This window comes from Lactuca saligna, chromosome 6 (genome assembly GCF_052625555.1).
Source record: "Lactuca saligna cultivar CGN05327 chromosome 6, ASM5262555v1, whole genome shotgun sequence".
NCBI classification, from domain to species: domain Eukaryota; kingdom Viridiplantae; phylum Streptophyta; class Magnoliopsida; order Asterales; family Asteraceae; genus Lactuca; species Lactuca saligna.
In genome coordinates this window covers 46974575-46991865 of record NC_136422.1, presented here as the reverse complement: position 1 = coordinate 46991865, position 17291 = coordinate 46974575, and the positions used below count along the sequence as shown (strand labels likewise).

At 33.8% G+C, this 17291-nt stretch overlaps 2 protein-coding genes and 1 long non-coding RNA gene across 7 annotated transcripts; all 3 read left to right on the top strand.

Annotated features, from left to right (window-relative positions):
* Positions 1-888: 888 nt before the first annotated feature.
* Positions 889-6574, top strand: LOC145000796 (receptor-like protein EIX2). 5 transcript variants are annotated; one of them, XM_078960079.1, is made up of 4 exons: positions 889-1081; positions 2728-2781; positions 2887-3018; positions 3738-6574. In XM_078960079.1, the coding sequence occupies exon 4, from the start codon at positions 3766-3768 to the stop codon at positions 6451-6453; it is 2688 nt and encodes an 895-aa protein (XP_078816205.1). In that variant the 5' UTR covers positions 889-1081; positions 2728-2781; positions 2887-3018; positions 3738-3765; the 3' UTR covers positions 6454-6574. The 5 variants fall into 5 exon arrangements, with proteins under 5 accessions (XP_078816205.1, XP_078816202.1, XP_078816204.1 ...); XM_078960076.1 differs by having other exon boundaries at positions 2887-6574; XM_078960078.1 differs by having other exon boundaries at positions 2728-2797; positions 2887-6574.
* A 1611-nt stretch (positions 6575-8185) lies between these two features.
* On the top strand, positions 8186-10575 carry LOC145001607 (receptor-like protein EIX2). The gene has a single exon (XM_078960967.1). The coding sequence runs from the start codon at positions 8309-8311 to the stop codon at positions 10475-10477; it is 2169 nt and encodes a 722-aa protein (XP_078817093.1). The 5' UTR covers positions 8186-8308; the 3' UTR covers positions 10478-10575.
* Positions 10576-15564: 4989 nt separating this feature from the next.
* Positions 15565-15921, top strand: LOC145000527 (uncharacterized). Its single transcript, XR_013661247.1, has 3 exons — positions 15565-15613; positions 15675-15758; positions 15838-15921. It is a non-coding gene; the product is annotated as an uncharacterized LOC145000527 (long non-coding RNA).
* Positions 15922-17291: the final 1370 nt, after the last annotated feature.

Below are 17291 nucleotides of genomic sequence, written 5' to 3'. Positions count from 1 at the left end.
TGAGTATACTTTCATGTATTTTTAAATTTAATACATGTAAGAAGCAAATTATCTGTCATATCATAATGAGCATCTCAATTAAGGCTTAATTATGTATGTACATACAAGAAGCACAATATAACTTAATCATCTTAATAATTAAAACATCATTAAACTTTCACAATTTTTTACATCCAATACACCAGCAAAAATAAATTTTTATATAATAATACTCATATCAGTTAAGAACTAGTTATAGACATACACATATGAACCAAAATCTAAGTTGATCATTTCAATACTATTTGTTGGGTCAAGTTGGGTAATGCATGGTATATCCAAGAAAAATATTTGAAATTCTTCTCTTCATCAAGTAGGTTAGACCATTAAATTCTTTAAAAGTAAAATCATTATTAACATGTGCAAAGTTTACTTCTTTTATCCTTAAATTAGGGCAACCAAAGAGTCTACATCATTGGAATCCACGAAACCCATTTTGGACATTGATATCCACAAGTGCACCTACACCTTCCACAATGACAAACTGATCAATTTGCACTTCATACGCTTCAAATTCCCACAAAAGAAGATGGTTCCATTTTCCCTCCTCCTTGTACGACTTAGGGTTGTCGAGATCATCAAATAAGGTGCATTGGGTTTCAGTATAACCCTACCAGCCACCTAAGCATCTAGTATACTCACCTAACATTCGGTTCGACAAATCAATCCATTGAATTAGAGTTAACTCGGTAATATCCCAAAAATGAATAAATTACCTGATTTCTTGTTTTTTCTATTAATAGAAAACATAATTTTTAATTTTTTTCATAAGTATGGTAAAAGTTGCGGGACATTCTTTTTCCTTTTTTAATACCTTAAGGCCTTTATAAATTTATTAATTTAGTTTATCGCGCTCGTGATCGATACATCAGAAATTAATTTCTGATTTTGAAACAAGATTGGTGATTATGCTCGCAAGATCCAGATAGGATCGTGAGATCTATGTGCCATCCAATACACCATTTTTCCTCTACAATCAAAATCAGTCAACGAGGGTTCCAAATCAGACATCGTAGCAGAGCAACCACACATCATTGCCTAGGTGATGTCCTACTTCTGTATTCTTGCTTCATTTTGGGTATTCTTCATGTGCATCTAATCTATTGTTAGATTAGGAGACAGACTTGTGAGTTTATATTATTTGCAAAACCTGCAAATTCAGGGTTTTGCCATGGAAAAGGCCATTGATTTTTACTGATCGATGGGTTTTATTTCTCAGTTATGAATAATATAAATGTAAAAATGGAGCGTGTTCTGGCCTTTATCTGATATTTTCTTCCAGCTACCTTATGAGCATCTGTTCTGTTGGTTGATTGTGCCTACATTGTTAAGCTAATGTTTGTGCTTACATTGTTATGCTGCACAAGTAGGTGCAACATAATATTATTTGATTGCAGTTGAATTAGTGTTGTTGATGATATCTTTCAAACTTAGCTTTTAGAAGAGGTAAATGCTAAAATCACCGGGGGTTAAGTTGATCGATTGTTTTGGATGAGAGCAAATGTATTCGGCTTCTCATTAACACCATAATCTACTACACTTTGTGATAATTTGTATTGTGACTTTGATGATAATACATTTGGTCAAATGCAAAAGGGTTAAATGTAAGAAATAGCAACGTACATTCATTAATCTTTTTATTTTTGCAATATTGTACTTTCATTTATTCTCTATTAAGACATTTTAGTATTTTGTTGATGTCTATATGAACAGGCCCATGAGGGTTTATATAGTATCCATGAAGATGAATGATTCTAAATGGGTGGAACACACAATGCTTAATTTCCATGAAATTAGAGCCTAAAACTAGAAGACAAATTAAAGATGAAGAGTTATAATACACTGCCCCAAATTAGATGTTCAAAGACTTGCAAGTCTTGGCAATTTGAATTTATTATCAAGATCTTTTCCAAACTTGTGATATTTTCAAAGATACATCACTTTTAAAAAAGTGATGTGATGAGAATTGTTAAAAGTGGGCTCCACAACAAGTAATTCTTGGTCTGTGTTAGAAGGCCCAAACATGCTCCTGGGCCCATGAGGGTGGCCTCAAATTGGTGGCCACTTATATGAGGCATACACAATTTCCATCAATACTTATTTTCCATAAAATTAGAACAAGACTATAAGAAAAATCATAGATGCAGAATTGGAATTAATGGCCCCAAATTATACGTTCAAAGACTTATAAGTCTTGGGAATTTGTCTTTATTGTAGATATCTTTTCTCATCTTGTGATATTTTGCAATTTGTATTTTTTATAAAAAAAAAATTGAAAGTATGAACTGGAGAAGCTATGTAGTTTAGTTGATGGATAGGCTAATTACTAATTACTTAATGTGTTCTTCTAACAGCTATCATAGAGAGTAAAATGAAAATTTTATTGAATATACTTTCATGTATTTTTTTTAAAAAAAAAAATTAATGCATGTACAAAGAAAATTATCTATCATATTGTAATGAGCATCTCAATTAAGGTTTAGTAACTAAAACATCATTATACTTTCACGGTTTTTTACATTCAATACACGAGCAAAAATAAATTTTCATATAATAATACTCATATCAGTTAAGAACTAGTTATCTACATACCTGTATGAAGCAGAATCTAAGTTGATCATTTCAATAATTATTTTTAGTAATTTGTATCCAGTTTAACGGCTTCTTTTTTTTTTTTTTTGGAAAAAGTATTCTCCTGGATGTCTTTAAATGGCCAACATACCCCTTGTATTACATCAAGAGGTAGCTAACTATGAAAGTAGGATACTATAATACTTAATACATCAATACGTTGTCTTTGAGATTAATATTAATAACATGATTTTCTTAAATTTTGTAAATGAGTAGTGCAAAGTTCTAAAGTTGAATGGAGTGGAGCTTCAGAAGCTACAAATTGCTGGTCAGAAAAGACAGTTGCAGAATTGGAGCCTTTAATATGTGATTTTTGATTCACAGGAGCTTAATTTAGGTAAACAGAAGGTAGGATTTGTTGCAAATGAAAACTTCTGTTTATGTATGTTATGTTTATTTTTGAGTAAAATAAAATGTTTTTGGTCCCTGAGTATAGCTGAAATTTTCAGTTTTGGTCCTTATTTGAGGTTCTTGAAATGCTTTGGTCCATGTTTCAGTTAAAATGACTATATTTGGTTCCCGATCGAGTATAGCTGATATTAATTATAGTCATTTTATTTGGAATATGGACAAAAGAATGTTGAAAAATTGTATTAGTTATCATCCTAATCTGTTTTAAATCGAATCATTATTAATGCAGTGTTATTTTAAATATCATTTTTAACAATGGAAAAGACCAAATAATATCACTATTGATATCATTGGTAGATTTGTATTTGACTGAAAGATTCCATTAGTTTTGCATTTGGGGATTTATATCATATACCAAACAATATCATATCAGAAGATGGGAAAAGATATCTACTATAATAAAGACAAATTGCCAAGACTTGCAAGTCTTTGAAGTTTAATTTGGGGCAATTAATTCCACACAATTTATGGCGACCCACTTATAATCATTCATCTTCACGGTGGAGACTATATAAACCCTTATGGGGGCAGTTCATATAGGCAGGCATCAATACAAACCAAAAATCAGCAATTAAGATTTTGATTTACATTATGAATTTTTGTGTTTTTATAATTTCCTCACTTCTCTTGCTACTCCTTGTGACTACAACTGGCAGCCAATTGGTAGCTGCAGGAGGAAATGATATGAAAAAGAAGTGTTTGGATAATGAGAGAGATGCTCTCCTTCTTTTCAAAGCTTCCTTTCAAGACCCTTATGATTATCTCTCTACATGGAGAGCTGATGAGCATGACTGCTGTAAATGGAGTGGAGTCACGTGCAGCAACCAAACAGGTCATGTCACAGGGCTTGATATCAATGTATATTGGCTTGAAGGTGAGATAAGCCATTCACTGCTTAACTTAACCTACTTGAATCATCTTGGCCTTTACGGTAACGCTTTTTATGGAACCATTCCCACCTTCATTGGTTCTTTGACTCGATTAAGGTACCTTAACCTTGGCTTGAATCATTTTAATGGGACCATTCCCAGGTCAATTGGTTCCTTGACTGAACTAAGTTACCTTTCCCTTTCTTATAATTCTCTTTATGGAACCATTCCACCAGAGTTTGGAAACCTCACCAACTTGCAAGAGCTTCATCTTGATTCTGTTGGAAGGTGTAGAGTGGAAAAGGTAGAGTGGTTGTCTCATCTCTCTCAGTTGGAGGTACTTGTAATGGATGGGGTTTCCCTGTCCAAAGCAAATCATTGGGTAGATGTAATTTCAAGTCTCCCAAAACTCTCATGGTTAAGTTTACAGAGATGTGAGCTGTCACAGGTCATGTATCCATATTCTTCTTCATTTCTCAACTCTTCTTCATCTATTCATACCCTTTATCTCAATGACAACAATCTCAACTCGTCCATGTATCGTTGGTTGTTCCCATTAACCAGCAATAGCATTCAAATCCTTGATCTTACCAGCAACATGTTAGATGGGATACCCAAATATCTTGGTAACCTCTGTAGTCTGGAATATTTGTACTTCTATAACAACTCTGCTGCTGTCAAATTTCCTGATTTTCTCAACAACTTGTCTGGATGCACATCCCTTTCATTACAAGAGTTGTCTGCTCAAGGAAGCCAATTTACAGGGCCACTGTCCGATGTGATCCAGAAGTTTGCATCCCTACGATACTTGTACCTATCTGATAATCAGTTAAATGGAAGTATAAGTGAGAAACTGTGGGAACTACCCAGCCTCCAAATTCTTGACCTTGCTTCTAATAATCTTACAGTTCCTTCCACGTATCACTTGTCAGGCCTTTCTTATTTAAAGTATGTTGATCTGAGCTCTTGCAAGGTAGGGCCTCGCTTCCCCAAATGGATTCAGACACTCAAAAATCTTACCAGTCTTGATCTTTCCAATACTGGAATTTCAGACGCAATTCCTCTGGAGTTTTGGGACATGTGGCCTTCTCAATTAGAATATCTGAATCTCTCTTCCAACAACATTAGCGGGAAAGTACCAGATTTATCATCAAATTTTGACAAAGATTATTCAGCGATAGATTTGAGTTCTAACAGCTTTTTTGGTTCGATACCCAATGTTTCTTCCACGTTGTCATCATTAAATCTTTCCAGAAACAAATTCTCTGGAGGAATCTCCTTCATATGCCAAGCTGTTGATGGGTTCTTATCATTTCTTGACCTCTCTCATAACTCATTAACCGGACAACTCCCGGACTGTTTGTGGCATTTTAAATACCTAAGAGTTCTTAATCTCGGACACAACAATCTCTTTGGAAGTCTTCCTCCCTCTATTGGATCTTTGATACAACTCCAGGTGTTGTATGTATACGATAACAACTTCTCCGGAGAATTGCCTTTGTCCTTAAAAAATTGCACGAGTTTAATCTCATTGAATTTGGGGGCCAACAAGTTTTCTGGTAATGTGCCTGTTTGGATAGGAGAAAACCTATCAGGGCTGTATGTTCTTATCCTAAGATCAAACAACTTCTTTGGAACCATCCCTTTACAGTTATGTCAGTTAACTAATCTTCAAATTCTAGACCTGTCAATGAACAATCTCCATGGAAGCATCCCCTCATGTTTCAGTAATCTTACGAGCATGCTTCACCAAGGAGGATTCTCACAAGATGTAGTGTTTTATATAAATGTAACCAATAATCCATATGAATCAGGGCCATATGTTGACCATGCAATGATTGAGTGGCAAGGAGAGGAACATGAATTCTTTAACACTCTGAAATTGTTGAAGAGCATTGACCTGTCCAGCAACAATCTAACAGGACAAATCCCAAATGAAATTACCAATCTTTCAGACTTGATTGCCCTGAATTTTTCAAAGAATGCTCTATCTGGAGAGATTCCACAGCATATTGGTGAGATGAAAAAGCTTCTAACTTTGGATTTATCCAGAAACAGGTTTTCAGGGAGGCTACCATCAAGCATGTCTCAGATGAGCTTACTGAATTATCTAGACTTGTCATATAATCACTTTTCAGGGAGAATCCCATCTAGCACTCAGCTCCAATCCTTTGAACCTTCAAGATACAATGGAAACAAAGGACTATGTGGACCTCCCCTTACCAAAAAATGTCCAGGGGATGAAGAATCAGAACCAACATCGGTGATTGGTAAAAGTGAGGGTGATGGGGAAGACACAGATGATGAATTCGAACTCTGGGGATGGTTTTATATTGGTGGGGGCATGGGTTTTGCTACTGGATTTTGGATAGCATGTGGCGCTTTACTTCTCAACCGTCGAGGCAGACGTGCATTTTTTCAGTTTTATGACAGCTTCAAAGATTGGGTTTATGTGAAAGTGGTTGTGTTCATTTCAAGTATGCAAAAGGCTAGACACACGTAGTTTGTCAACTAGTTTTTATTTTTGATTTCTTATTTTCTAATATGTAATGTAATTTGGTTGGGGTTTTTAAATCCCCCATATCAATATATTTGCCACCAACACCATGGGTGGCCATTTTCCCTGTTTTGTATGAAATAAGATATCCTCAAATAAATCATACATTCATAGCATAAAAAAACACAATGAAAATTAGAGGTACACTAAAAAAATTGGAAACCGGACCGGACCATTGTGGAAAAAAATAGTTTGATACAAATCAAGTTTGTTTGGACCGGACCATTGTGGAAAAAAATAGTTTGATACAAATCAAGTTTGTTTGGAACGAACAACCTGTTTAGTAATGAGATACGGGACCTCGCCCACACTCATCTCCCTACCAGGCACATACAAGTATTACACAGACAACAACATACAAGTATCACACAGACAACAAGTATAATCTAACATGCAAACATTCCTTAGGCACCCGCTCAGCATCGAACCTTGGTCCAGAATAACGTACTAGCATACAATGCCTAGGACTAACCCTCGGGTCTTCCTACTCATAGACTACATGGGTTGGCATTGTGGCCTTAGACCCATTCACACAGTGAGGAGGTTCTGCATCTCATTATTAGCAGAGTATGTTTCTTTATGTGTTAGGATGTTATATGATTGTATGTGTTTAGCGGGCGGGGCCCGGAGACAGGCGGGGCCTAAGCGAGACAGATCTATATACCGAGCGGGGCTCGATGCCAGGCGGGGACTGATGCGGGGCGGGACCCGATGCTAGAGTATTAAATTAATGGTTTGACAATTATGGTTTTAGTATTAAATTAAAAACGAAATTTTTTGTCATGATTTTTTGGGATGTTACACAATTAAAACAAGTTAGTTGCTTTCTTATGTACAAAAAAGAAGAAGTTACCAATATGTGAACACGGATAAAAGGTAGTTACCCTCCTAAGTCATTTTCCCTTTGAGTTACCGGTTAAAATATGTATTAGCCGGTAATATTGGTGTAATTTAAACAGTTAAAACAAGTTAGTTGCTTTCTTATGTACAAAAAGGAAGAAGTTGCCAATATGTGAACACGGATAAGAGGTAGTTACCCTCCCAAGTCATTTTCCCCACTAAAAAAATTGGAAACCGAACTGGACCATTGTGGAAAAAAAATAGTTTGATACAAATCAATTTTGTTTGAAACGAACTACCTGTTTAGTAATGGTGTAACGGTAAAAAAAGTTATAAATGGAAATTGAAAGCTTATTTTACTCTAGTTTATCATTTCTATTATTGAGTTCTCTATTGTATCTTCAACAAATGACCTCTATTGTATCTTTCTATAGATGAACAAGTTTTTTAGAAAGAAAAGGTTGAGAATAAAAGGTAATAGATACAGTTTGAACTTGCACTTTTTGCCCATAGTATCAGTTTTAAGTTTTCAATAAATAAAAATATACGTATTAATTATGCTTTTATATTAAAATAAATTTAATGTTTGATAAAATAATAAATAAATAAACGAGAAAGCCCACATGAACGTCATATTAGCACCACATGGTTGGAATCAAATATACAAAAAGTTTAACCTCATGCCTTCATGGAATGCTTCCCAGGTTCACTATAAGATGTTTCCAATTGCTCCACTTATATTAATTTTGAAATCCCCAATCTTCATCTATTTAGGTAATTAGTTGGTTCTTTGACCGAGTTAAGGTACCTTGACCTTGGCTGGAATCATTTTAATGGAACCATTCCTCCAGAGTTTGGAAACCTCACCAACTTGCAGCACCTTCATCTTAATTCTGTTGGAAGGTGTAGAGTTAAAAGCATAGAGTGGTTGTCTCATCTCTCTCATTTGCAGTCCCTGAGAATGGGTGGGATTTCCCTAGCCAAACAAAATCACTGGGTAGATGTCATTCTGAGTCTCCAGAAACTCTCAGATTTATCTTTAGGTGGATGTGAGCTGTCACAGGTCATGTATCCATATTCTTCTTCATTTCTCAACTCTTCTTCTTCTTCTTTATCCATTCATACCCTTTCTCTCCAAGACAACAATCTCAACTCATCCATGTATCGTTGGTTGTTCCTATTAACCAGCAATAAGCTTCGTGTTCTTTTGCTCTCTGGCAACATGTTAGATGGGATACCCAAATACCTTGGTAACCTCTGTAGTCTGGAAACTTTGTACTTCAATAACAACTCTGCTATTGTCAAATTTCCTGATTTTCTCAACAACTTGTCTGGTTGCACATCCCTTTCATTACAATTGTTGGATGCTCACGGTAGCCAATTTACAGGGTCACTGTCCGATGAGATCCAGAAGTTTGCATCCCTAGAATCTCTGTACCTATCTGATAATCAGTTAAATGGAAGTATAAGTGAGAAATTGTGGGAACTACCCAGCCTTGAAACTGTTATCATTTCCTTTAATAATCTTACAGTTCCTTCCACATATCACTTGTCAAACATCTCTTATGTTAAATATCTTGATCTGAGCTCTTGCAAGCGGCTAGGGCCTCGCTTCCCCAAATGGATTATTCAGACACTTAAAAATCTTACCTTTCTTGATCTTTCCAATACTGGAATTTCGGACACAAGTCCTCTAGAGTTTTGGGACAGCTGGCCTTCTCAATTAGAATATCTGAATCTCTCTTCCAACAACATTAGCGGGAAAGTACCAGATTTATTATCGAATTTTGCCTATGATTCAGTGATAGATTTGAGTTCCAACAGCTTTCATGGTCCGATACTGAATGTCTCTTCCACTTTGACATCATTAAATCTTTCCAGAAACAAATTCTCTGGAGGAATATCATTTATATGCCAATTTGTTGATGGGTTCTTATCATTTCTCGACCTCTCTCATAACTCATTAAGCGGACAACTCCCAGACTGTTTGTGGCATTTCAAAGAGCTAAAAGTTCTTAATCTCGAACACAACAATCTCTTTGGAAGGCTTCCTCCCTCTATTGGATCTTTGATGCAACTCAATGCGTTGTATTTATACAAGAACAACTTCTCTGGAGAATTGCCTCTGTCTTTAAAAAATTGCACAAGTTTAATCTCTTTGAATCTGGGGGCCAACAAGTTTTCTGGTAAAGTGCCTGTCTGGATTGGTGAAAACTTAACAGGGTTGTATGTTCTTATCCTAAGATCAAACAACTTCTTTGGAACCATACCCTTACAGTCATGCCATTTAGCTAATCTTCAAGTTCTGGACTTGTCGATGAACAATCTCCATGGAACTATCCCTTCATGTTTGAGTAATCTTACAAACATGGTTCAACAAGGAGGATTCTCACAAGGTGAATTTTCCTATGGAACTGCGAGAAGTGATAGTGTAAACACACAAGGTATATATGCCGACCATGTGACTATTGAGTGGCAAGGAGATGAACATGAATTCTTTAGCACTCTGAAATTGTTGAAGAGCATTGACCTGTCAAGCAACAACTTAACAGGACAAATCCCATACGAAATTACCAATCTTCATGACTTGGTTTCCCTAAACTTGTCAAAGAGCGCTCTATCTGGAGAGATTCCACAGAAAATTGGTGAGATGATAAATCTTGAGATTTTGGATTTATCCCGAAATAATTTCTCAGGGAGGATACCATCAAGCATGTCTAATATGAGCTTCCTGAATTACATAGACGTGTCTTACAATAACTTGTCAGGGAGAATCCCATCTTGCACTCAACTCCAGTCCTTTCCACCTTCAAGATACAATGGAAACGCGCATCTATGCGGACTTCCCCTTACCAAAAGTTGTCCTGGAGATGAAGAATCAAAAGCACCACCTCTTATTGGTAAAAGCAAGGGTGATGAGGAAGACACAGATGATGATGAACTCTGGGGATGGTTTTATATTGGTGGGGGCATGGGTTTTGCTACTGGATTTTGGATAGCATGCGGAGCTTTACTTCTCAACCGCCGAGGGAGACGTGCATTTTTTCACTTTTTTGATAGCTTCAAAGATTGGGTTTATGTGAAGGTGATTGTGTTTATTTCAAGTTTGCAAAAGGCTCGACAGACTTAGTATGTCATCTACTTTTTCTTTTTTCATTTCATATTTTCCTGTATGCAATATGTAATTTGGCTGGGGTTTTTTAAGTCTCCCATATCAATATATTTGCCACCAACACCATGGGTGGCCTTTTTCCCTGCTTTGTATGAAATAAGATATCCTGAAAAATTCATATATTCGTAGCATATAAAACACTACAAGAAATATACTCTTTAGCAGCGACACTATTACCGGCGACAAGGAGCTTTACCGGCGACTTTATCAAAAGTCGCCGGTAAAGCTCTTTGTCGCCAGTAATAGTGTCGCCGCTAAAGGGTTGTCACCCGAATCCGCACTTTCCCCCTCTATTGCATCTCAACCGTTCGATGAGATATCCAATCCAACGGGTGGGGTGCCTTATCCTGTCAAACCTAATACCGGCGACACAGTTGTCGCCGCTAAAGGGTTAAAAAAGTCGCCGCTAATAGTCCGCTAAAATTGACGCGGTACCCTTCCCTCCAGTTTGTCGCTACTATTACTCATTGTCACCGGTAAAGCCCCGGTGTCGCCGCTATTGCCATCCGCAGATAAAAAAAAAAAAAAAAACGCACGCAGATAACCTCCCATCTTCATTTTCCTTTCTGTTTGCTTCCAATTTCCTTCACCATCTGGCCGATTTCCTCTTCAATCTACTTCTTCCAAGCAAATTTCTCCCAACATTGTTCCAAGCAAGTGTCTCTAGGTGTGGTTAAAGCTTTGGGATCAATTTCTACCTCAATTTCTTGAAGAAAGGTAAGTTTTTTTTTGATGATTTCATTTTTATTTTGTATGAATTTCGATTTCTAGCTTTATGTAGTGATTGAATGATAATAAATTGTTCATATTCTTGTTTTTGGTGGTGTTGTTTTGGATTACAAGCAAGTTATTTAATTTTTTGTTTGTGGTTATTGAATTGCAATTAGTTGTATAGCTTCAAGTTGTATTTATATGTGAAATTATGTGAAAATTGTCATATGTGAAAATTAGATTGTATATTCCGTATTTGTTTGAATATATGTGAATTTGGTATATATATTCCAATGTATGTGTGTTTGATGTATATGTGGTATATTAGTATTTGGTAGAAATTTATGTATTTGTTATAAGTAGAATGTTATTGTGTGTATGTGAATGCATGTATGTTTGTTGTAAATGTGATATATGATTGTGAAACTTTTGTATTTGGTATAAATAAGATGTTATTATGTATATATGTGAAATTATGTGTATTTGGTTTAAGTAGGATGTTATTTTGTGTTTATTTGTATTTGGTGTATATGTGGTATATGTATGTAAAAGTATGTGAATTTCACCTTCTTATGTATTATGTAAAACTATGTGGTTTTGGTATAAGTAGGATGCTATAATTGAAAAAAAAATACATTACTTTTATAATTTGAAAAAAAAAACACAAAAAAAACTATAAAATTGTTTAAAAACTTATATACAAAAACTAGAAAGCTTCTAGTTTTTACCCAAGCTAACTCCAAACTAATTAACCAATACGTTATATAGTTAACTTATAATTGAAAAAAAAAACACAAAAAAATTTATAAAATTGTTTAAAAACTTATATATATTTTAATCTCGACGGTTAAAAAAAACAACACAACAACATAATATGTATGTAAAAGTATGTGAATTTCATATTCTTATGTATTATGTAAAATTATGTGATTTTCTTATAAGTAGGATGCTATAATTGAAAAAAAAAAAAACATTATTTTTATAATTTGAAAAAAAAAACACAAAAAAAACTATAAAATGGTTTAAAAACTTATATACAAAAACTAGAAAGCTTCTAGTTTTTACCCAAGCTAACTCCAAACTAATTAACCAATAAGTTATATAGTTAACTTATAATTGGAAAAAAACACAAAAAAAATTATAAAATTGTTTAAAAACTTATATATATTTTAATCTCGACGGTAAAAAAAACAACACAACAACATAATATGTATGTAAAAGTATGTGAATTTCATGTTCTTATGTATTATGTAAAATTATGTGGTTTTCTTATAATTGAAAAATTAAATAAATAAATAAATTATTGTTATAATTGGAAAAAGAAAACACAAAAAAAATTATAAAATTGTTTAAAAACATGTATATATTTTAATCTCGACGGTAAAAAAAAACAACACAAAAACATAATATGTATGTAAAAGTATGTGAATTTCATGTTCTTATGTATTATGTAAAATTATATGGTTTTCTTATAAGTAGGATGCTATAATTGAAAAACAAATAAAAATACATTATTTTTATAATTTGAAAAAAAAAAACACAAAAAAAAACTATAAAATTGTTTAAAAACTTATATAAAAACTAGAAAGCTTCTAGTTTTTACCCAAGCTAACTCCAAACTAATTAATCAATAAGTTATATAGTTAACTTATAATTGGAAAAAAAAAACACAAAAAAAATTATAAAATTGTTTAAAAACTTATATATATTTTAATCTCGACGGTAAAAAAAAACAACACAACAACATAATATGTATGTAAAAGTATGTGAATTTCATGTTCTTATGTATTATGTAAAATTATGTGGTTTTCTTATAATTGAAAAATTAAATAAATAAATAATTTATTGTTATAATTGGGAAAAAAACACAAAAAAAAATTATAAAATTGTTTAAAAACTTATATATATTTTAATCTCGCCGGTAAAAAAAAACAACACAAAAACATAATATGTATGTAAAAGTATGTGAATTTCATGTTCTTATGTATTATGTAAAATTATGTGTTTTTTTATAAGTAGGATGCTATAATTGAAAAAAAAATACATTATTTTTATAATTTGAAAAAAAACACACAAAATAAAACTATAAAATTGTTTAAAAACTTATATAAAAACTAGAAAGCTTCTAGTTTTTACCCAAGCTAACTCCAAACTAATTAACCAATAAGTTATATAGTTAACTTATAATTGGAAAAAATACAAAAAAAATTATAAAATTGTTTAAAAACTTATATATATTTTAATCTCGACGGTAAAAAAAACAACACAACAACATAATATGTATGTAAAAGTATGTGAATTTCATGTTCTTATGTATTATATAAAATTATGTGGTTTTCTTATAATTGAAAAAATAAATAAATAATTAAATTATTGTTATAATTGGAAAAAAAACACAAAAAAAATTATAAAATTGTTTAAAAACTTATATATATTTTAATCTCGACGGTAAAAAAGAACAATACAACAACATAATGTGTATTATAAAATTGTTTAAAAACTTACAAGTAATTTTAATTAAAATTAATTAAAAAAATGCATAAATAAAAATTTTTAATTTATTTTTTTCATTTCTTTATTACTTAATTTTTGTTAGGTTCATCAAATGAAAATAGAAAAATCTCCAGAATTCTACAAAGAGTTGTCGGTTCTTGCAATGGGCCCGCAAATGAATGCCTATTCTTACACCGCATGCATAGTCAATGGTGTTAGGTTTATGGTACTTAGTCGTGACACACAACGTACAACACAAAACTCTGGGGTTTTAGCGGTGGGTGAGAAAGGCGAGAAATATTATGGCCAGTTAGAAGAGATTATAGAGTTAAGGTATACACATGATTATTCAACTGTACTATTTCGTTGCAAGTGGTTTGATACTCGAACAGGAGTTATTTCTAGTGATAGTTTCACCAGTATCGACACACGACACGAAGCATACAAAGATGATCAACTCATATATGCGTCACAAGCCAAACAAGTGTTCTACATCAGAGAGCCAAACAATAACCACCGGTGTGTTGTCGAGCATATTAATCATCGAAGTATTTGGGATCTACCATCGAACGATGACCTTGTTCAAAATGTTGACAATGTCTCACACGAAAATGTAGATGATGTCGATATACTTCAAAATATCTCTTCATCCGATGCTCCACTTTTTATCGATTTCAGCATGTACTTTCAAAACATTCCTAGAGTCATTGTTGATGTAGAAAGTGCATCTGAAGTTCCTCCGCCAACTGGTAGAGTCAATGATGTTTCTGATTGCGAGACTGATTATGATGACACCGATTCTGACTATGATACCGAAGAAGACACTGAAGGATATGAGAAAGATTCTGATTAGAATAGTTCTTATGTAATGTGTATTTGTAATATGTGTTTGTAATATGAACTTTATTTGGATTTCTAGTTTAAATAGAAATGTTTATTCCTATCTAAATGTTTATTTCTATGTAATGTGTATCCATAATAAAAATTGTATTTGTATATCTTATAATTTTTCAGGAAATGATGAGAGTGTGGCTGTTGTTTATGTTTACCATGGCTGCTGTCATGGGTCGTGGACATGGGGGAGACGGAGCTGAGGACCCACCTTTCCCAGGTGGTAGAGGTCCTGGCCAGCACGAGCAGGACGGTAAGTCTTATCATGAATTTTTATTTACTATTTTTGTTCAATTATCATAAATTAAATGTCGTTTCTAATAATTTTTAATTACATTTGTAGTTGAGGAACGTGCCCGAAGGAAAGTTCGAGGAAAAGCAAAAAATATAAAGCTTGAAAGCAATCTTGCAGAACCAAGGGAAACCAATAGGCATGCAATATGATAGGGATATCACATTTAATCCTGTAGGAGAGGCGGGAGACATGTTTTCCCAAGAAGTTGGGAAAACAATGTGGCAGATGGTCCCTTTCGACAAATGGAGTTGGAAAAGAGTTTCCCCTGATATAAAGGACACTGTATTACAACATTTAGCGGTAATTATTTATTTAAATATATTTTATAGGTTTAACTATAATTGTTTTTTACTTGGTTAACTTTTTTTTTATTGTAAACAAAGTTTGATCTCAATCAAATGTACCAGGATACACAAGCTACTCTATTGACAGTGAGTTTTCAAGCAGCCTTGTTACAAGGTTTTCGGGAGCATAAAGCCGAGGCAAAAGAATATTTCAAGAGGGTCGGAGGGTATGAATATATCCCGAGAGCATTGGCAAATCCTCCGGATGGTATGCTTGTTGATAACTGGGAGAAGACAGTTGAGTATTTTCAAACTGATGAACACAAAATTGCTTCAGAAAGAAACAAAAAAATCCGTGAAAAGCAAACAACTGTGAATCGTGGGGGTTCGAGCTCGTATAGCAGTACTTGCTATAAGAAGGTACCGTACGATACATGTAATTATTTATTTAAAATATAATCTAATTTTTAAACTTAAACAGAACCTTAAGAGAGTGGAAACATTTCGCAAAGCTCATACCGATAAGAATGGTGTATTTGTTACTGCTGAATCGGAACAACAATATGTAAGTATTTAATTATAATTTTATCATATATTTAAATGTTTATTTATACTTAATTGTTAGTCACTTTTGGGAGTTACAGAATCGGTTAGTTGAAGAGCTGCTAGAACAAACTCAAGGTGAAAGTGAGTTAACGCCAACTCAAGAAAGAGCTACGTTCGAGAAAGTATTAGGAGAGCGACGTGGCCACATTAGAGGCATTGGCCGCAAACCTTCTGGTCTCCCGACGATTCCACAGCCTTCGCAACCATCACAACCGCCATCACAACCATCACAGGTAATATAGCAATCTACTTTAGCATCGTAAAATGCATGTTGATTTGGTAGTTTTGGTTTTGTGGTGGTTATTTGCTAAAAAGTTTGGTAATTTGGTTTTTGTCCCAAGTGCAAAATATAGCAATGTACTTTAGTTTTCTATCTTTGTTTAAAAATAGCAATGTATTTTGATAGTTTTTTTTATGTTTGACGATCTAACTTATAAGTTTATATATATTATTATTAATTATGTAGTTGGAAAATCTTCGTGCAATGCTCGCCGACCCGGCATGTAGGGATGAACTTTATTCGTTTTTTCAATCCCAAAATAATCAAGGAAACGATGGGAATGGCGACGAGGGTATGTGAGAATGGGTTTTATTTGCATATGTTGTCTCGTTTTGCTACTTGGTAGATTGTAAAAATTTTGTTGTTTTGCTATTCGGATATTATGACTTTTGATATTTAATTGTATTTTGGATGTTTGTTTGTAATTTGCATTGACACTATTATGTTTGATATTTAATATGATGTTTGTTTTGTAATTAGCGTCGACACTATTGGTTTTGATATTTAATCGAATATTGTTATTACTGGCGACACTTTTATCTGCGATATTATCACCGGCAACAAAAATCATTATTTAAAAAAAAAAATTGAAAAAAATTTACCGGCGACAGAACTCATTACCGGCGACACTTTTGTCGGCGACTCTTTTACCGGCGACAGGATTATTAGCGGCGACAATGATCATTAGCGGCGACATACCAATAGCGGCGACTATTATCATTAGCGGCGACAAACTAATCAATAGCGACGAGGCAGTAGCGGAGGCAGTAGCGGCGACTCAGTACCGGCGATGCGTCGCCGCTATTAGTATTACCGACGACTTTTGGGACTTTCACTAAAAAATCATAAACCAAACCGGACCGATGTGGAAAAAACAGTTTGATACAAATCAATTTCATTTGAAATGAACCAATGGTTTAGTAATGGTGTAACGGAGAATCCATTAGATGTCATACTTTGGTGGCAATTTCACTTTGTAATGGAATACACAATTACTAACAGTTTTTTTTGCATTAGTGGTTAAAAAATGAATGAGCGATCAAAAAGTTTGTGGTTTCTATTATTGAGTTTGTCTATTGTATCGTACCACATGGCCCCCGGATCACCATGACCATAGAAGAACAAGCATCTCAAAATCAAAATGAGGAGACCGGTTTAACATATTTTTTTCTTTTTAAGATTATTAACTTGTCTAGTATTTAACTTGTGTTA

What these genes read in the sequence shown, in the direction of transcription:
- LOC145001607 (XM_078960967.1), top strand. Translation starts at nt 8,309, where the DNA reads ATGGGTGGGATTTCCCTAGCCAAACAAAATCACTGGGTAGATGTCATT.
- LOC145000796 (XM_078960077.1), top strand. Translation starts at nt 3,673, where the DNA reads ATGAATTTTTGTGTTTTTATAATTTCCTCACTTCTCTTGCTACTCCTT.